The sequence below is a fragment of the Callithrix jacchus genome, chromosome 13 (genome assembly GCF_049354715.1).
Source record: "Callithrix jacchus isolate 240 chromosome 13, calJac240_pri, whole genome shotgun sequence".
NCBI lineage: Eukaryota > Metazoa > Chordata > Mammalia > Primates > Cebidae > Callithrix > Callithrix jacchus.
The window spans coordinates 59,712,954-59,726,552 of NC_133514.1; the positions used below are offsets into that span (position 1 = coordinate 59,712,954).

The 13,599-nt window shown below is 38.9% G+C and overlaps 1 protein-coding gene and 1 non-coding gene across 32 annotated transcripts in view; one reads left to right on the top strand and one right to left on the bottom strand.

Annotated features, from left to right (window-relative positions):
* Positions 1-13,599, top strand: part of DLGAP1 (DLG associated protein 1) — a 1,035,773-nt gene that overhangs the window by 715,035 nt on the left and 307,139 nt on the right. For all 31 annotated transcript variants that reach the window (XM_035269693.3, XM_035269689.3, XM_035269699.3 and 28 more), the window contains one exon: positions 4,528-4,742. In XM_035269693.3, the coding sequence (XP_035125584.1) occupies positions 4,528-4,742 (215 nt within the window). The remainder of the gene's footprint in view (positions 1-4,527; positions 4,743-13,599) is intronic.
* On the bottom strand, positions 7,362-7,466 carry LOC118147081 (small nucleolar RNA U13). The gene has a single exon (XR_004733249.1). It is a non-coding gene; the product is annotated as a small nucleolar RNA U13 (small nucleolar RNA).

A 13,599-nucleotide genomic window follows, 5' to 3' on the forward strand; every position in this document is an offset into this window, starting at 1 on the left:
GATGTTACTTCTTCAGGGGGGCTTCACTGAAGGACAAGTTAAGGCAGCCCCCTCCAGCTACCCTGGCACATCACCTCATCTTATTTCCTCATAGCATTTATGCTTTCTGAAATTATCTTCCTCATTTATCAGGTGCTTGTCTATTGTCAGTCTCTTCTAGCTCTCCTTCTAGAAATAAATTACATGAAATGAGACCAACATTTGTATTATTCACTCGTATATATTACCAGCACTCAAACCATGGCTGGCAAATAAACAATAAAAAAAAATACCTGCAACAGTAAAGGAATAAGGAACGGAGGCAGGAAGGGAGACAGAATATATGAGCGTGCCCCGTTAGGTAATGTGTTATTTTCTCCTGTTCTATGACTTTATAGACTATCATTTTCATTAGAATGGCCCACCCTTCAGTGCCCATGACATCATTTCAATTCAGAAAGCATCCTGATCCTGGCTGGACACAGTCGCTCACGCCTGTAATTTCAACATTTTGGGAGGCCGAGGTGGGAGGATCTCTTGAGGTCAGGAGTTCAAAACCAGCCTGATCAACATGGCAAAACTCTGTTTCTATAACAATGCAAAAATTAGCTGGATGTGGTGCCACAGGCCTGTAATTCCAGCTACTCAGGAGGCTGAGGCAGGAGAATCACTTGAACCCAGGAAGTGGAGGTTGCAGTGAGCCCAGATCGTGCCACTGCACTCCAGCCCAAGCAGCAGAGCAAGACCCTGTCTCAAAAAAAGAAAAAAGCATCCTTATCCTTTTCCTGTTATTAGAGGACGTTAGAACTTGATGATGGTCATTTCTTAGTCAAGGGCAAGTCTTCTGGTTTTCTGAATGATGACATGTGGTTTAAGTTACAGATGCGCTGACAATGAAATAGAAAATGCATACTAATCCTCATTTTGTTTTATCAAAAATTAAGATCTCTATTGGAATGCTAATGCTTAAACATCACAATTAAAAAGCAATTAATCCTTTTTTCTCATCCATAACTACTGTAAAATCTAAAGTGTATTAGATTGCCTTTGTCATTATTTGTTTATGTTTATTGAGTCCAACCCCCTCCTAAGCTGGTGCACACAAGCAGGGCATCCCACCAGCCTGAAATCAATGAGGACCTGCCCTCTTTGTCACTGCTCCAGTTTTCCTTTCTACCAAGACTTCCAGCTCCTGAAACTGCCACCACAGTAATGATATAGGCTTTTCTGAGACAGCTGCAAGGTTATCTTTTTCTTTGGATTTTCCTAAATCTTTTCTCTCTGTGCAGCTGAAATGGAAAGACACAGCATCCTCTGCGCAGCTCACAGTAGCAGCTGAAGTCACTTAATTCCCCTTTCCAATCAAAAGGGAGTAACATTTAACTCTTTGGGCCTGGTGTGCTTACCGATTTATATGCTTTCTTCTAAAATTATCTACCTAAGCCATGTCTCCCTTTTGCTTTAATGCTTAAGAAACAAAAAATTCAAACTGACTTGATTATAATGTTAATAATGACCCTTACGGTTCAGCAATTGTATTTTTCTTCTCCAAGATCTCGATTTTCTGTCTTTACACTTTCCCTAGAACTGATTTCTATATTATTTTATGTATAATCCTGTTGTATGCTACCTTTAGATATATACATAATGTATTACTATTCAAATTCCACTCCAATGGAAGTCACTTCCACACAACTTCTTAGCTGCTATCATTTGAAAAGTATGATTAATTGAAAGATATACAAGTTAAATACTTCTCAGCTGGTTCTTTAAACAACCGTTACAGACCGTTTCTAGTATGAGCCCAAATTTCTACCATAAACTAACTGTGAAAAAAATACCTGATCAAAATTTGTCCTGTTTTGTTGCATAAGCCATATGAGCTCATCAGTTTGTCATTAGTCTCTGACATATTCCAGAAAGCAATGCTTATAAACTTCACATCAGTATTGAGAAACAGCAAGTGTAGGGTGCATCATCTATAACCCTCAGCTGTACCAAGTTAATTTTTTAAATGTAATTGCTAAGCTTATATGAGGCTCTGAACATGATCATATCTAGGCAGTGAGTCACCTGCCAATGCAAGGAAAACAAGACTCTTCTCAGCATTTATAATTTCCTGAGAAATCTTTGTTGCTGTGGTGATTTTGATGCTTTTACCTAAAAAAGTAAAAACATTACATTGTTACTAGCATAATTAATAAATGGCAAGTGTATGAAATGTGATGAGCACAAAGGTATCCCGGCTATAATTGCTCAATTCTGCAGGCGCCACAAAGCACAGCCTACAAAGACAAGCAGCATCCAGCAGTGGTCAACACAGGGCCCTAGGAACTGCCATGTTGAAACTCAGCCCCTTCTTAGCCGTAACTCTGCACAAGTTACATAACTTCAGTGTCCTCATTTGTAAAATGAGAATAATAATAATACCACCCGTCCATTGTGTGGATCAAATGAGCTGACATTTATTAAGCACTTAGAACAGTGCCTGCACACAGGAGCACAATATAAGAAGATATTACATAAAATGAACATGCTGCAGGGTGATGCTTCGTCTTGGTTAGTACTTTTCAGAATTAGAACCTACAAACCACTGTTTTCAAGTCCATGTTGTAGCATCTCTTCAGTCTGAAGTTCTCAGTGAATTGAATCAGTTCTTCAATCTGAAGTGAGTAACTGTGTATAACTTGCAAGTTTTACAGGTAAATTAACAATTAAAAAGGAAAGAATTATGCTTTTTTAGTGGAACATCTATTCTCACTTCCTTAGAACCTGTAATATTTAGAAATCTATATCTGATATGTCTATGTTATTGTGGGCAATTTTCTAACGGTTTAGGTTTCAATGTGATATGTTATTAATCATAACATTTTGACTAATATAATTTTGATCTTAGGAGTTAAACATTTTGAACCCTAGGGCTGCTGTTCAGCTGTTTGTCATTTGGCAAGTTACTTACCTTCTCTGAGTTCCTGCTTCTCACCTGAGAAAAACAGAAAAGTATGCACAGGTTGTTGTAAGGATGAAATGGGATCTTGTTGGCAAATTCTTTTTTTCGCAGTGTTAATAATGCAGTACCATGTTATTTTAATGGATAAGCAATAAGTTGTTAACATCAAAATATTAAAACCTTTTTATTTTCTCATTGCAAACCTGGCCAATTCCGGGGAGCCTTTCCTGGATCCTCCTTTCCCATCACCACTACTGCTAACTCTCGTTTCTCTTTTCGTCTCTGTTATATATGTTGAGAGCAAGAACCAGCCTCCCCCTTTTCAGTCTCTTTTACTTAAGCCTTGTGCAGTGCTCTGTGCACTGTAGGATGTTTGCTATGTTATTTCTTAATGGATAAAAGAATGGCTACCATGCATTTTTTTTCACCAAATGAATAAGGAATGAGATCTAGGTTGAGTTCATGTTGAAGTGGGAAACCTAAGAAGAATTTAATAGAAAGACATGAAGACGGCCTCTAAAATGTAGCACAATATTCTGCTGAACTCAGAAAACAATATTGTAAAAAGAAAAAAGAGCAGTGCACTAACATTACTTTATTGTGGTACCCTCAGTTAGTGGCTTAGCGTAGGATCCAGCAAAGCAAAAGGAAAGAAACAATTCAGACAAGCAGCAGCTATACCAGGTTAAATCAAGCAACCAGAAGGCCAAAAGGGGAGAAGTTTGCAAGAGGTGTTGTTTGTATGTGTGTGTGTGCACGGTTATGCAGAAGCCAACAAAAATTAAAAGCAAGAAAATGCCATTATCTTCCATGAGGAGATCATTGGAAACCTTTAGAGAGTGCTTTAAGCAGGTCTATGGACGCTAAATCCAAATGAAGAAAGATTCAGAAAGAATCAGTGATTGGGGAGTAAATGCAGCTGACAGAGACCACTGGTTTAGGAAGAAGAGACTGGATATGAGATGGCAAAGTTGAAAGGCTCAAGGAAGGCATAAATCAATCAGAAAATGTTCCCGAATCTTAAATGGCAATTGAAAACAAATCACTGAAAAGCTCAAATAAAATTGTTCTCCTTTCCAACGGCATTCTTACGCCTGACTCAGCTATCATCAGCATGAGAAAACTGAGATACACAAATGAATCAAAGCCAATGGTTTTAATTTTTCCTAATAAATGAGTCATGTTAAAGATTGAGAGACATGGACTTGTATGCCTTCAAAATATTTCTGAGCCCATTACAATAAAATATTGTTATTGAAAGGCTAACGTATAAGTTTCAGATAATTATATTACCAATATCCAGCATCATACCAAAAAAAGAAAACACTAGGTCTTATTTATACATTTTAAAATAACTAAGAGGATAATTGGAATGTTTATAACATAAAGAAATGACAAATGCTTGAAGTGATGGATACCCCATTTACCCTGATGTGATTATTACACATTGTATATCTGTATCAAAATAGCTCATGTACTCCATAAATATATACACTTACTATGTACTCATAAAAATTAGAAATGTTAAATTTTAAAGAAGGAAAAAGAAAAAGGTAGGATTTTATAAAAAGTGATTTATCTGTTTTCTATCTGAATAGGTTCCTCAAGATGAATGGACAGGGTACACCCCTCGAGGTAAAGATGATGAAATTCCATGCCGAAGAATGCGGAGTGGCAGTTACATCAAGGCCATGGGGGATGAAGACAGTGGAGACTCAGACACAAGTCCCAAGCCTTCTCCCAAAGTTGCTGCGCGGAGAGAAAGCTATCTCAAGGCTACTCAGCCATCCCTTACAGAACTCACCACACTCAAGTAAGTCATCTTAACCCTGCACTTCCCATAGTCCAGGTGCTTGTATTATCACCGAGTCTCAGATGCTGTGGTTCCTAGGGTGCACCGGGCAGAAACATCCTACAGGTGGAGCAGTGCAATACATTGTTTGTGACTTTAGATCTGACGTCTGTACCCCAGTGCCTTTGTAGAGAGGGGCAACGGATGTGCTTATGAGGAATTCAGCTTCTGATAAGAAGCAGAAACAATCCAATCTTTTCAGAAGCCATGCTGGATTGTTTTAAATCCAGCATGGCTTCTGAAAAGAATTAAAATTTCTGGTCAATAAGAATATATATGTATCCCAATCCTCGAACATTTGCTCAGGCACAAGTACACACAAGAACTTTTTCTTAAGACTCTTGGATTTTTCAGATAATTGACTAACATAATAGAGAAAATTTTCTTAGAGAAGCTTATAGAATGTGGCCATGCTTGAAAAATGGATATGTGAAGGTTCTTGACATACATTTTTAAACTTGGACATTCAATAACGTATTGCAATTTGAAGGCCTTAAAAATGTTTTGTTTTGGAAAAATGTTAAGTACAGTCATACAGCATTTAATGATGGGGTTACAGTCTGAGAAATGCTGTATTATTAAGCTATTTCACTGTGCAAACATCATAGAGTACCCTTACACAAACCTAGATGGTCTAGCCCACTACACACTTAGGCTATACGGTGTGGCCTATTGCTCCTAAGCTGCAAACCTATACAGCAAATTACTGTACTGAATGCTGTGGGCAACTCTCACACAAGGGTATTTGTTTATCTAAATATATCTGAAAATAGAAAACTACAGTAAAAATACATTATTGTAATCTTATGGGACCACCATATTATATGCATCATTGACTGAAATGTTGTTATGCAGCTTATGACTATAGTCCTTAATTGTATTTGCGCCATTTGTAAACAAAGAACGGCGCTACACGAAACCACTGAAACTGATTATTTTAAGCAAGACCTGATTTAATTCTAAATGCTGTTTATAGAGAGTAAATTCTTTAGAGTCTTGGAATGTAGGAATAGAATTCCATTTGGACCTGGAAAATATATTACAGATAATTAGTATTTTTAAGTGCCTTTGATTTCATATTTTGATGAAATAAACATTACTATTCATGAATTTATATTATGTTGCTTAATAAAATATTAAAAGACAAAATAAATAAAACAAAAAATCAAAGCAGTTAAGGAAAACAAACCCAGTTATTAATCAAGAGCACTGAAAAGCAGCTGAATGTTGTGTGATGGAAATTTATTTAAATAGCAGAGTATGTTGTATTTTAAAGAATCAGAGAAAGCCTCTCATGAATTATTTTTCAAGGGTTCGTGTGGAATGATTCTGGATCATTTTAATCAAAAATTCATACCAATGCATCATTAAATTAAGCCAAGAAAAAACCCTCTTTCTTTCTTTGGCTTCCAGTTGCCCTTCCTCTTTGCCTTTATTACTACCTGTGTTCATTTTCAACAACTGTCAGAACAAAGTACCACAAACTTGGTGGCTTGATTAGATCTACAAAGACAGTGTTTCCAAATAAGGTAACATTCATGGATAGTAGGAGTTAGGACTTCAATATATCTATTTGGAGAACAGAATTCAACCCAAAACATTGCCACACAAAGTAAAGAAAAAAATGATCGTGGAAATAAAAAATGGAAATAAGTCTTCATTGCACTTTGGCACACCTAGCAGAAGCTCAGAAAATTAAGTGAAACTAACTGGATATGTAATAAAGCCAGTGGACCAAGGTGATATAAAATGAGGGAGGCCAAGGACCCTTCTGAAAAAATACCTTCTATGGACCTTAAAATATCTCTCCACTAGACACAATGCTAGATAGTCATGGCCGTGGGATTAACATCTTCCAGAAGATGCAAGAAAAGGGTTGCAAAGGCAAGAAAGTCACTTAAACCAGCAACCTCCAGAGTCCCTTCCACCTCCTGAGTATCACCTATCCTGAGTTAGGTTGTCATGAGGTTGCAATGGTCACATTCGCTGAGTGACACTTTGGGTCTTGGGTGATAAGATACAGGAATTGCTCTCGTCTACAGCAATACCCAGGTAAGAGGAGAACAGAAATATGCAGAGCCTTGAGGAAGATAAGCAGAGTGCTCTGAGGAGACTGAGGACAGGGGTAAAGGGTAGGGGCTGAAATCAACATCACAATTGTGCTACTCTCAGAGCTTCAGGATGTGGAGGATCACTCTGAAGTCACTGAAACTCTTTCTTTCTCATTTGCCTTCTTCACAATATGACCCTCCTCTAATATCCTGGACCATATTTTTATGCCCACCATGTATTTATTTTACTGCTCAGACATTTTCAGAGCAAAAAAAGGCAAGCATGCAGATGACTGGTAGGCTGATGGGAGAGGGTCAGCTCATTCGAACGGTGAAATTGTTGAACCGGAAATGAGTTAGTGATTGCTATTTCCTCCCTCCATACTTACGGAAATTCAAAATGGTGATAAATGGACAGGGGGACACCTACTAAACTGAAAACATTTTACTTGGGATGGAGTTTCCCCAAAACCATCTCTGTTGTCTCCTATTCTTTGGCAGGAAAGAGAACTTTTTTTCCCTGTGTTTATGTAAGATGGATAATGTGCCAACATCATAACAAGGTTTGAAGGAAGCCCAGCTCATTATATTAGCGTGAAAACTCAGTCATCATGATTACGATCCCCAAAAGGATCACAAGAGAACCTTAGAGAAGCATCCAAGCATCTCCCCTCCCTGGGCTACTGTCACATCCCCTAGAATCATTTTTCATAGTTCTACTTACCTCCATTCGTTTCACACTCACTATTTTATGAGTTCCCTTTGTCATTACAGTCTACACATTAATCCTCCATCATTTTCAATGGCATACAATTGTTAGTGACCTCTACTTGAACCAGATTATCCAGGCACAGTGGCTTACACCTGCAATCCCAGCACTTTGGGAGGCTCAGGTGGGTGGATTGCTTGGGCCCAGGAGCTCAAGATCAGCCTGGGCAACATGGCAAAACCCTATCTCTACAAAAAATACAAAAATTAGCTGGGTGTGGTGGCACGCACCTGTAGTCCCAGCTACTTGGGAGGCTAAGTTGGGAGGTTCACTTGAACCCAGGAAGTCGAGGCCAAAGTGAGCCATGATTGAGTCACTGCTCCCCAGCCTGGGCAACAGAGAAAGAACCTGTCTCAAAATTAATTAATTAATTTATAGTTTAACCAGATCGAAAGGGATACAAAAGAACAAAAAGGAAAATACTCTATGGAGGCTAAAATTCAGACATGACATGACTCATAATCAATTCTGTCTTTCATTCCTTGATGTTTTGACTGCAGATCATTATTTTTCTAGAAGTTTGAAGGATTCAGTCCCTTATGAGAAAAAAGATCCCCATATCCTGAAATTCTAGTTCCTCAAAAAAGAAAACTATATTTATGTTCCTACTTCTTTGACATTTAAGTCGATTTTTTTTCCTCCTTCCTCCTCAGCAATTCACAGCTTTAGGGATGAATCATATCCCTGAACCAAGATAACTAAAATTAGGCAAGTGAGATTGGGGCAACATTTTGTTTGAGGTTTTCAACTCCCATCTTATCTCAGAAACGGTGGAGAGAAGGCACTCCTACACTTTCTTACATTGTTTTTCTCTTTTCTTTTCTATTTTCCAAAGGCATCTTGAGGGTTTATTTATGTGGGTGGTTTTTCATCAGCTGCTTAGTGTTAGTTATTGTGTCCTCAAACAGATAAGGCCTAAGGTCGTTAAACATTCTGGTGTTAGCAGCAGTTTTGAGACAATGAAGTCCATCTTTGGGCCAGCAAAACCCCTCCTGTAGCTACTCTTGGAAAAGTATTATTTCAGTCACTCTCTTCTCTTATTTCACAGCTATTAACAAATCGCTCCACCTAATCACTAGCTTTTCCCTTCTTCCTTACTTTTTAGCTGACAATAACTTCAAAAAGGCATATCACCCAAGAATATTAGTATTTTCAAAATAACGCCTTTGAATGTTTAACAGTAAATTTCCAGGCAAGTAGAGGAGACATTTAGGGGCCAGAGTTCCTTCAAAGCGTGTCGCTGCAGCCTTGTACTACGAAGAACTTAAGTCTCTTACTTGGAGCTGCTATTTATTCTAGAACTGAGACTACTGCCTGCTACCACGATTAGTTAAAACTAGTCCAAATCCCATCTGGGACTTGTATTCAATACACTGCAGAAAGAACGTTTTAAAAATTGTACTAAGTGAGGTGTCATTTAAAAGATTCTGAAGTTAAATTCAAATATCTATAAATCCTACCTGAATAATACTTCAAAGTGTCTTAATACTTCATCTCCTTATCCAAGCACTAAGAAAAATTATTCCTCTGGAAGAATTAGTCAGTCTTTAACATTACAGACTTTGAAACTCCTCTGAAATTGAGGAGAAGGATCCCAGGCTATTGCAAGAGAGACAGTCAGAGCTCCTAGCAATTTTGATAAAGTGTCTAACAAAAGGCTTCAGGAAGATTTATTTTCAATTCTAAATGCCTCGAAGATGATCGTTTTTTATTTTCAGGATGGTTCATCCTCTTCATCTTCTTCATTTTTTACCCCTGGCCCTGACCCTTTTGTTTTTGCTTTTGTTTTTTTAGATAAATTGGAAAAATTTAAATTTAAAATTGGAAAAATACTAAGTAGTTGTGTGCCTTTTGGCAACTAGATTAATGTCTCTGAACCTCCTCATAAATGAGAGTCTCTGTTTCTTGGCATGGATGGCATCATTTAGGTGGCTCTCCCTACAACTCCTCCCACCCCCAAGCCTGTGGCAGATAGCATTAGCCAGTCCCAGCACTGATGGATCCCATCACCCTACCCATTGAGAACAGACTGAGCCCCTGAACCAGTCTCAGTGCAGTGCTCCAGCTACCATGATTCATCAACCTAATATGCCCACAGGTGCTATCCTTATTCTAAACGAAATGTCTCCCAGGAATCTTTCAGGGCTGACGTGTATAATTGTAAGAACGAGGCACGGTAGCATGGCAGTTCACTGTTTAAAGACAAAAGGAAGTAGTATTAGTAAAGAAAATAATTTGAGAAGAGGTAGATAGAGTGTTCTTCAACTTTAATTCTGGGTATTTTAAATGCATCAATTTCTACATGAAGAACTCAAAACCATAGCCTCTTGCAGGAGTCTCTTTTGTTATGTTTATCCTGCATATGTTTTTTTCCCCCTTTTTCCTCCTGGATACACTGTAGACGCCTGTTCGTGGCGTCTACATGCCCCTCCTACCTACCTACTGCTCCTTGTTCTCCTTTCCTTGCTAGAGAAAGAGGGAGATGGGATGAAAACAGGAGCATCGCTGTTTTTCTTCAAAGATGTAAACTGTATTGTGAATGTAGCAGTTTGTATCATCCCATCTCTAAGTAGTATGAAATGTCTCTGTTTTGCCTAAATGCTTTTTCATTCCTCTCCTACCTATTCCTCCTTATTATTGTAACGTATAATAGCAAATGCACCTCACAAAATAGGGAGAACAAGAAAACACAACCTGTCACTACGAAATTGTGAATTTACATCCTTAGTGATCGGTGACATAAACTCAGCGTTGTGTTCCATTCTTCCCTGACTATAATACTTTCTTCTATTATCCTCTATTCTTCTAACTCCCACTCCCACTTTCCAAAATAAGAAGAAATGCAAAACTTTTAAAACAAGGAAAGTTGGCGGGGCTCAGTGCCTCACAGCCTGTAATCCCAGCACTTCGGGAGGCCAAGGCCGGTGGATCATAAGGTCAGGAGTTCAAGACCAGCCTGGCCAAGATGATGAAATTCCATCTATACTAAAAATGCAAAAACATCAGCCAGGTATGGTGGGTGCACCTGTAATCCCAGCTACTTGGGAGGCTGAAGCAGAGAATTGCTTGAACCCGGGAGGCAGAGGTTGCAGTGAGGCAAGATTGTGCTACTGTACTCCAGCCTGGTGACAGAGCTGGACTCTGGCAAAAAACAAATAAATACCAAAACAGGGAAAGTCATTCTTGCTAACAGACAAATTATCACTTACTCATCTACAAATTATCTAAATCCCTTTCAAATCTTTTTTAGAAATAAGCTTGATTTAAAAAAAAAAACACCTAATACAAGCAATCACCTATTATATTCAATCCCAGATCACCACTCCTAGTTTTTAAAAAATGTTCCTTCATTGGGATATGAATGCCCTCCTCCAAATGATGTGGGCATGTGTGAGTATTATAGTCTGTACCAAATCCTGGTCTCTTGCTGTATAATTACTCTTTAGAAAAGCTTGTGTTGAAAGGAAGCCTGCATAGACTGAAAAGTCTTTACAATGATCATGACTACAGAGAAGAGAGAACTCCTTGTGTGTCTTTAAAGGAGGCGAAAAAATAAAAGAAAATCCAGATACTTTCAAGAGAGAAGGAAAGGAAACATTTGTAAAAGTAAGAGTCAGGGGTTGGGGGAGGGAGAGCATCAGGATAAACAGCTAATGCGTGCTGGGCTTCACACCTAGGTGATGGGTTGACAGGTGCAGCGAATTACCATGGCACACGTTTACCTGTGGAACAAATGCACATTACCTCTGCACATCCTGCACATGTATCTCAAAACTTAAAATAATTTTTTTAAAGTAGGCGGGATATTTACATTTTAACCAGGTTCTAAGTGCCTGACTGCATGCTATGGGCTTTACATACATGTGTTTCCTTTTGATCATCACAACTCTATACGTGCAACTTTGCCCATTTTACAAATGACAAATTTGCATCTCAGAGAGATTAAATAACCTTTTTAAGGTTACCTGTCAATCAAATGTCAGAGCTAAGATTTGAGTCCAGTGTTGAAAGCAGAAAAGATAAAAAGCTGGATGGAAAGTTGAACTTACTAAGACTGCAATGATGAGCAATTTGAAAGATGTTCAATAATGGCAGGAAAGGAAGATCAACTGGGTGCGGACAACTGAGAAGTGGACCCAGGAAAAACAGACATTCAAAACAGACTATGAGAGAGAAGGATGGATTTGAAAGGGTGTCAGAAGCTTGCAATGAAGTGAGTTCTGGGTGGAAAGTGTAAACCTCAGACATGCAACTGAAACAGGAAGGATCTTGAGAACATCTTGACTCAGGCGTAGCCTGGGGGGCAGGAAAGATGGACCAAAGACCAAAGGATCGGAGCTGCCAAAGATGCTGGCTAACAGAGAACACAGGAAGAAGGGACGGCCTCTTAGGAGCCTGGGTTCAGCTCTGTGGAGACGAATACAATGGGGAATCCTGGGCCTGTATCTGTTCTGTGGTTTACTGTGTGTAACCTGAACCTTCAAAGGATGGCAGACCAGGTTTGCACCCTTGATAGCTGGCTTCAAGGGGCTATGTAAACAAAACCCTAAGTCAGCAGAGACAGGGGAGGAAAGGAAGGCTCAGGCTAAGGGTTCTGGAAACAAAGACTCCCCACTTCCTTTAGGTAGTACTGATCTGAGATGCTGCCCACTGTCTTTCCAGGAAGACTTCTTTTTGCAGAGAGCCTCAAAATTCCTTTGTCTTGTCTGCCTGCCACCTGCCATTTCTTCCATTTAATATCTATGCTCCCGTTAAAGTGCAGACAACGAGGTAAAGAGAACACCTGAATTACAATAAAAAATTATATTCATGCAATCACTCACTGACTCATTTATTCATGCAACAAACATTCAGTGTCCTTAATAATTTAAGTACTGTGTGCATCATTTACACCTTGGTTTCAATACATTCACCAAATGCTTACACACACACATACACACTCACACACACACACACACACACGAGTCTGAGAATGGCAAAAGCAGGCACTACGAAGAAGAAAGGAAACTAAAATTCAGAGGCTGGTGTTGTTAAAGTTGATAGTGTTGGCCAGAATTATTTTCTGATGAGAAAAATCTACATTACCTGGCACAGGAAAGGGTTGTGGTTTTTCGTTTTTGTTTTGTTTTGTTTACAGGTTACTATTTTGTCGGCATAGTTCATTATTAGCTTTACTTTTGCTGTTTCATTTATTATTAAAGAAATTCTTCTTATGCATGCAGATGGCAGGACATTTTGCAGGAATGCGAAAGCTTCTTTAAAAGGAAACCTAGGCGGACATATTAGGAGCTGCCTCTAACCCTTTTTAGAAGCAGGCTGGGTGTATGTCCTAAATAAATGTATCTTTACAGAAGATGCATTTGAAATAGCAAAACCATCAACATTCCTATCTATAAACCAGGTGGAAATGAGATCAAAACTGCAGCCCAAGGAATTTAGGTTAGCCACAAGGAGGAACTTCTAAGTGCGAAGTTATTAACTATCAAATCAATTAATTTGGAAATTGTTAGAGAAACCTTCCAAGGCCTCTTTTGAAACAAGCCGAGTTATATTTCTCTGAGAACTTTGATAATTCTGCTTCAGCAAGACTGACAAAATATCCATATATGATCTTTCCAGCCTAAGGAGTCTACGAATTCAGCATAAGATCTGCAGCATCATCTGGTCGTGTGCATTGATCTTGTATGTTCAAGCTAAGCGTGCAGGAAGAAGCGATCTCAAGGCACCCACATGATGCAGTACTCCCTAAATATATTACTTCCCTCCTGACATTTCTCTTTCTATCAGTGGAATGACCTTTTTTTTTTTTTTTGAGACGGAGTTTCGCTCTTGTTACCCAGGCTGGAGTGCAATGGCGCGATCTCAGCTCACTGCAACCTCTGCCTCCTGGGTTCAGGCAATTCTCCTGCCTCAGCCTCCTGAGTAGCTGGGATTACAGGCATGCGCCACCGTGCCCAGCTAATTTTTTTTTTGTATTTTTAGTAGAGACGGGGTTTCA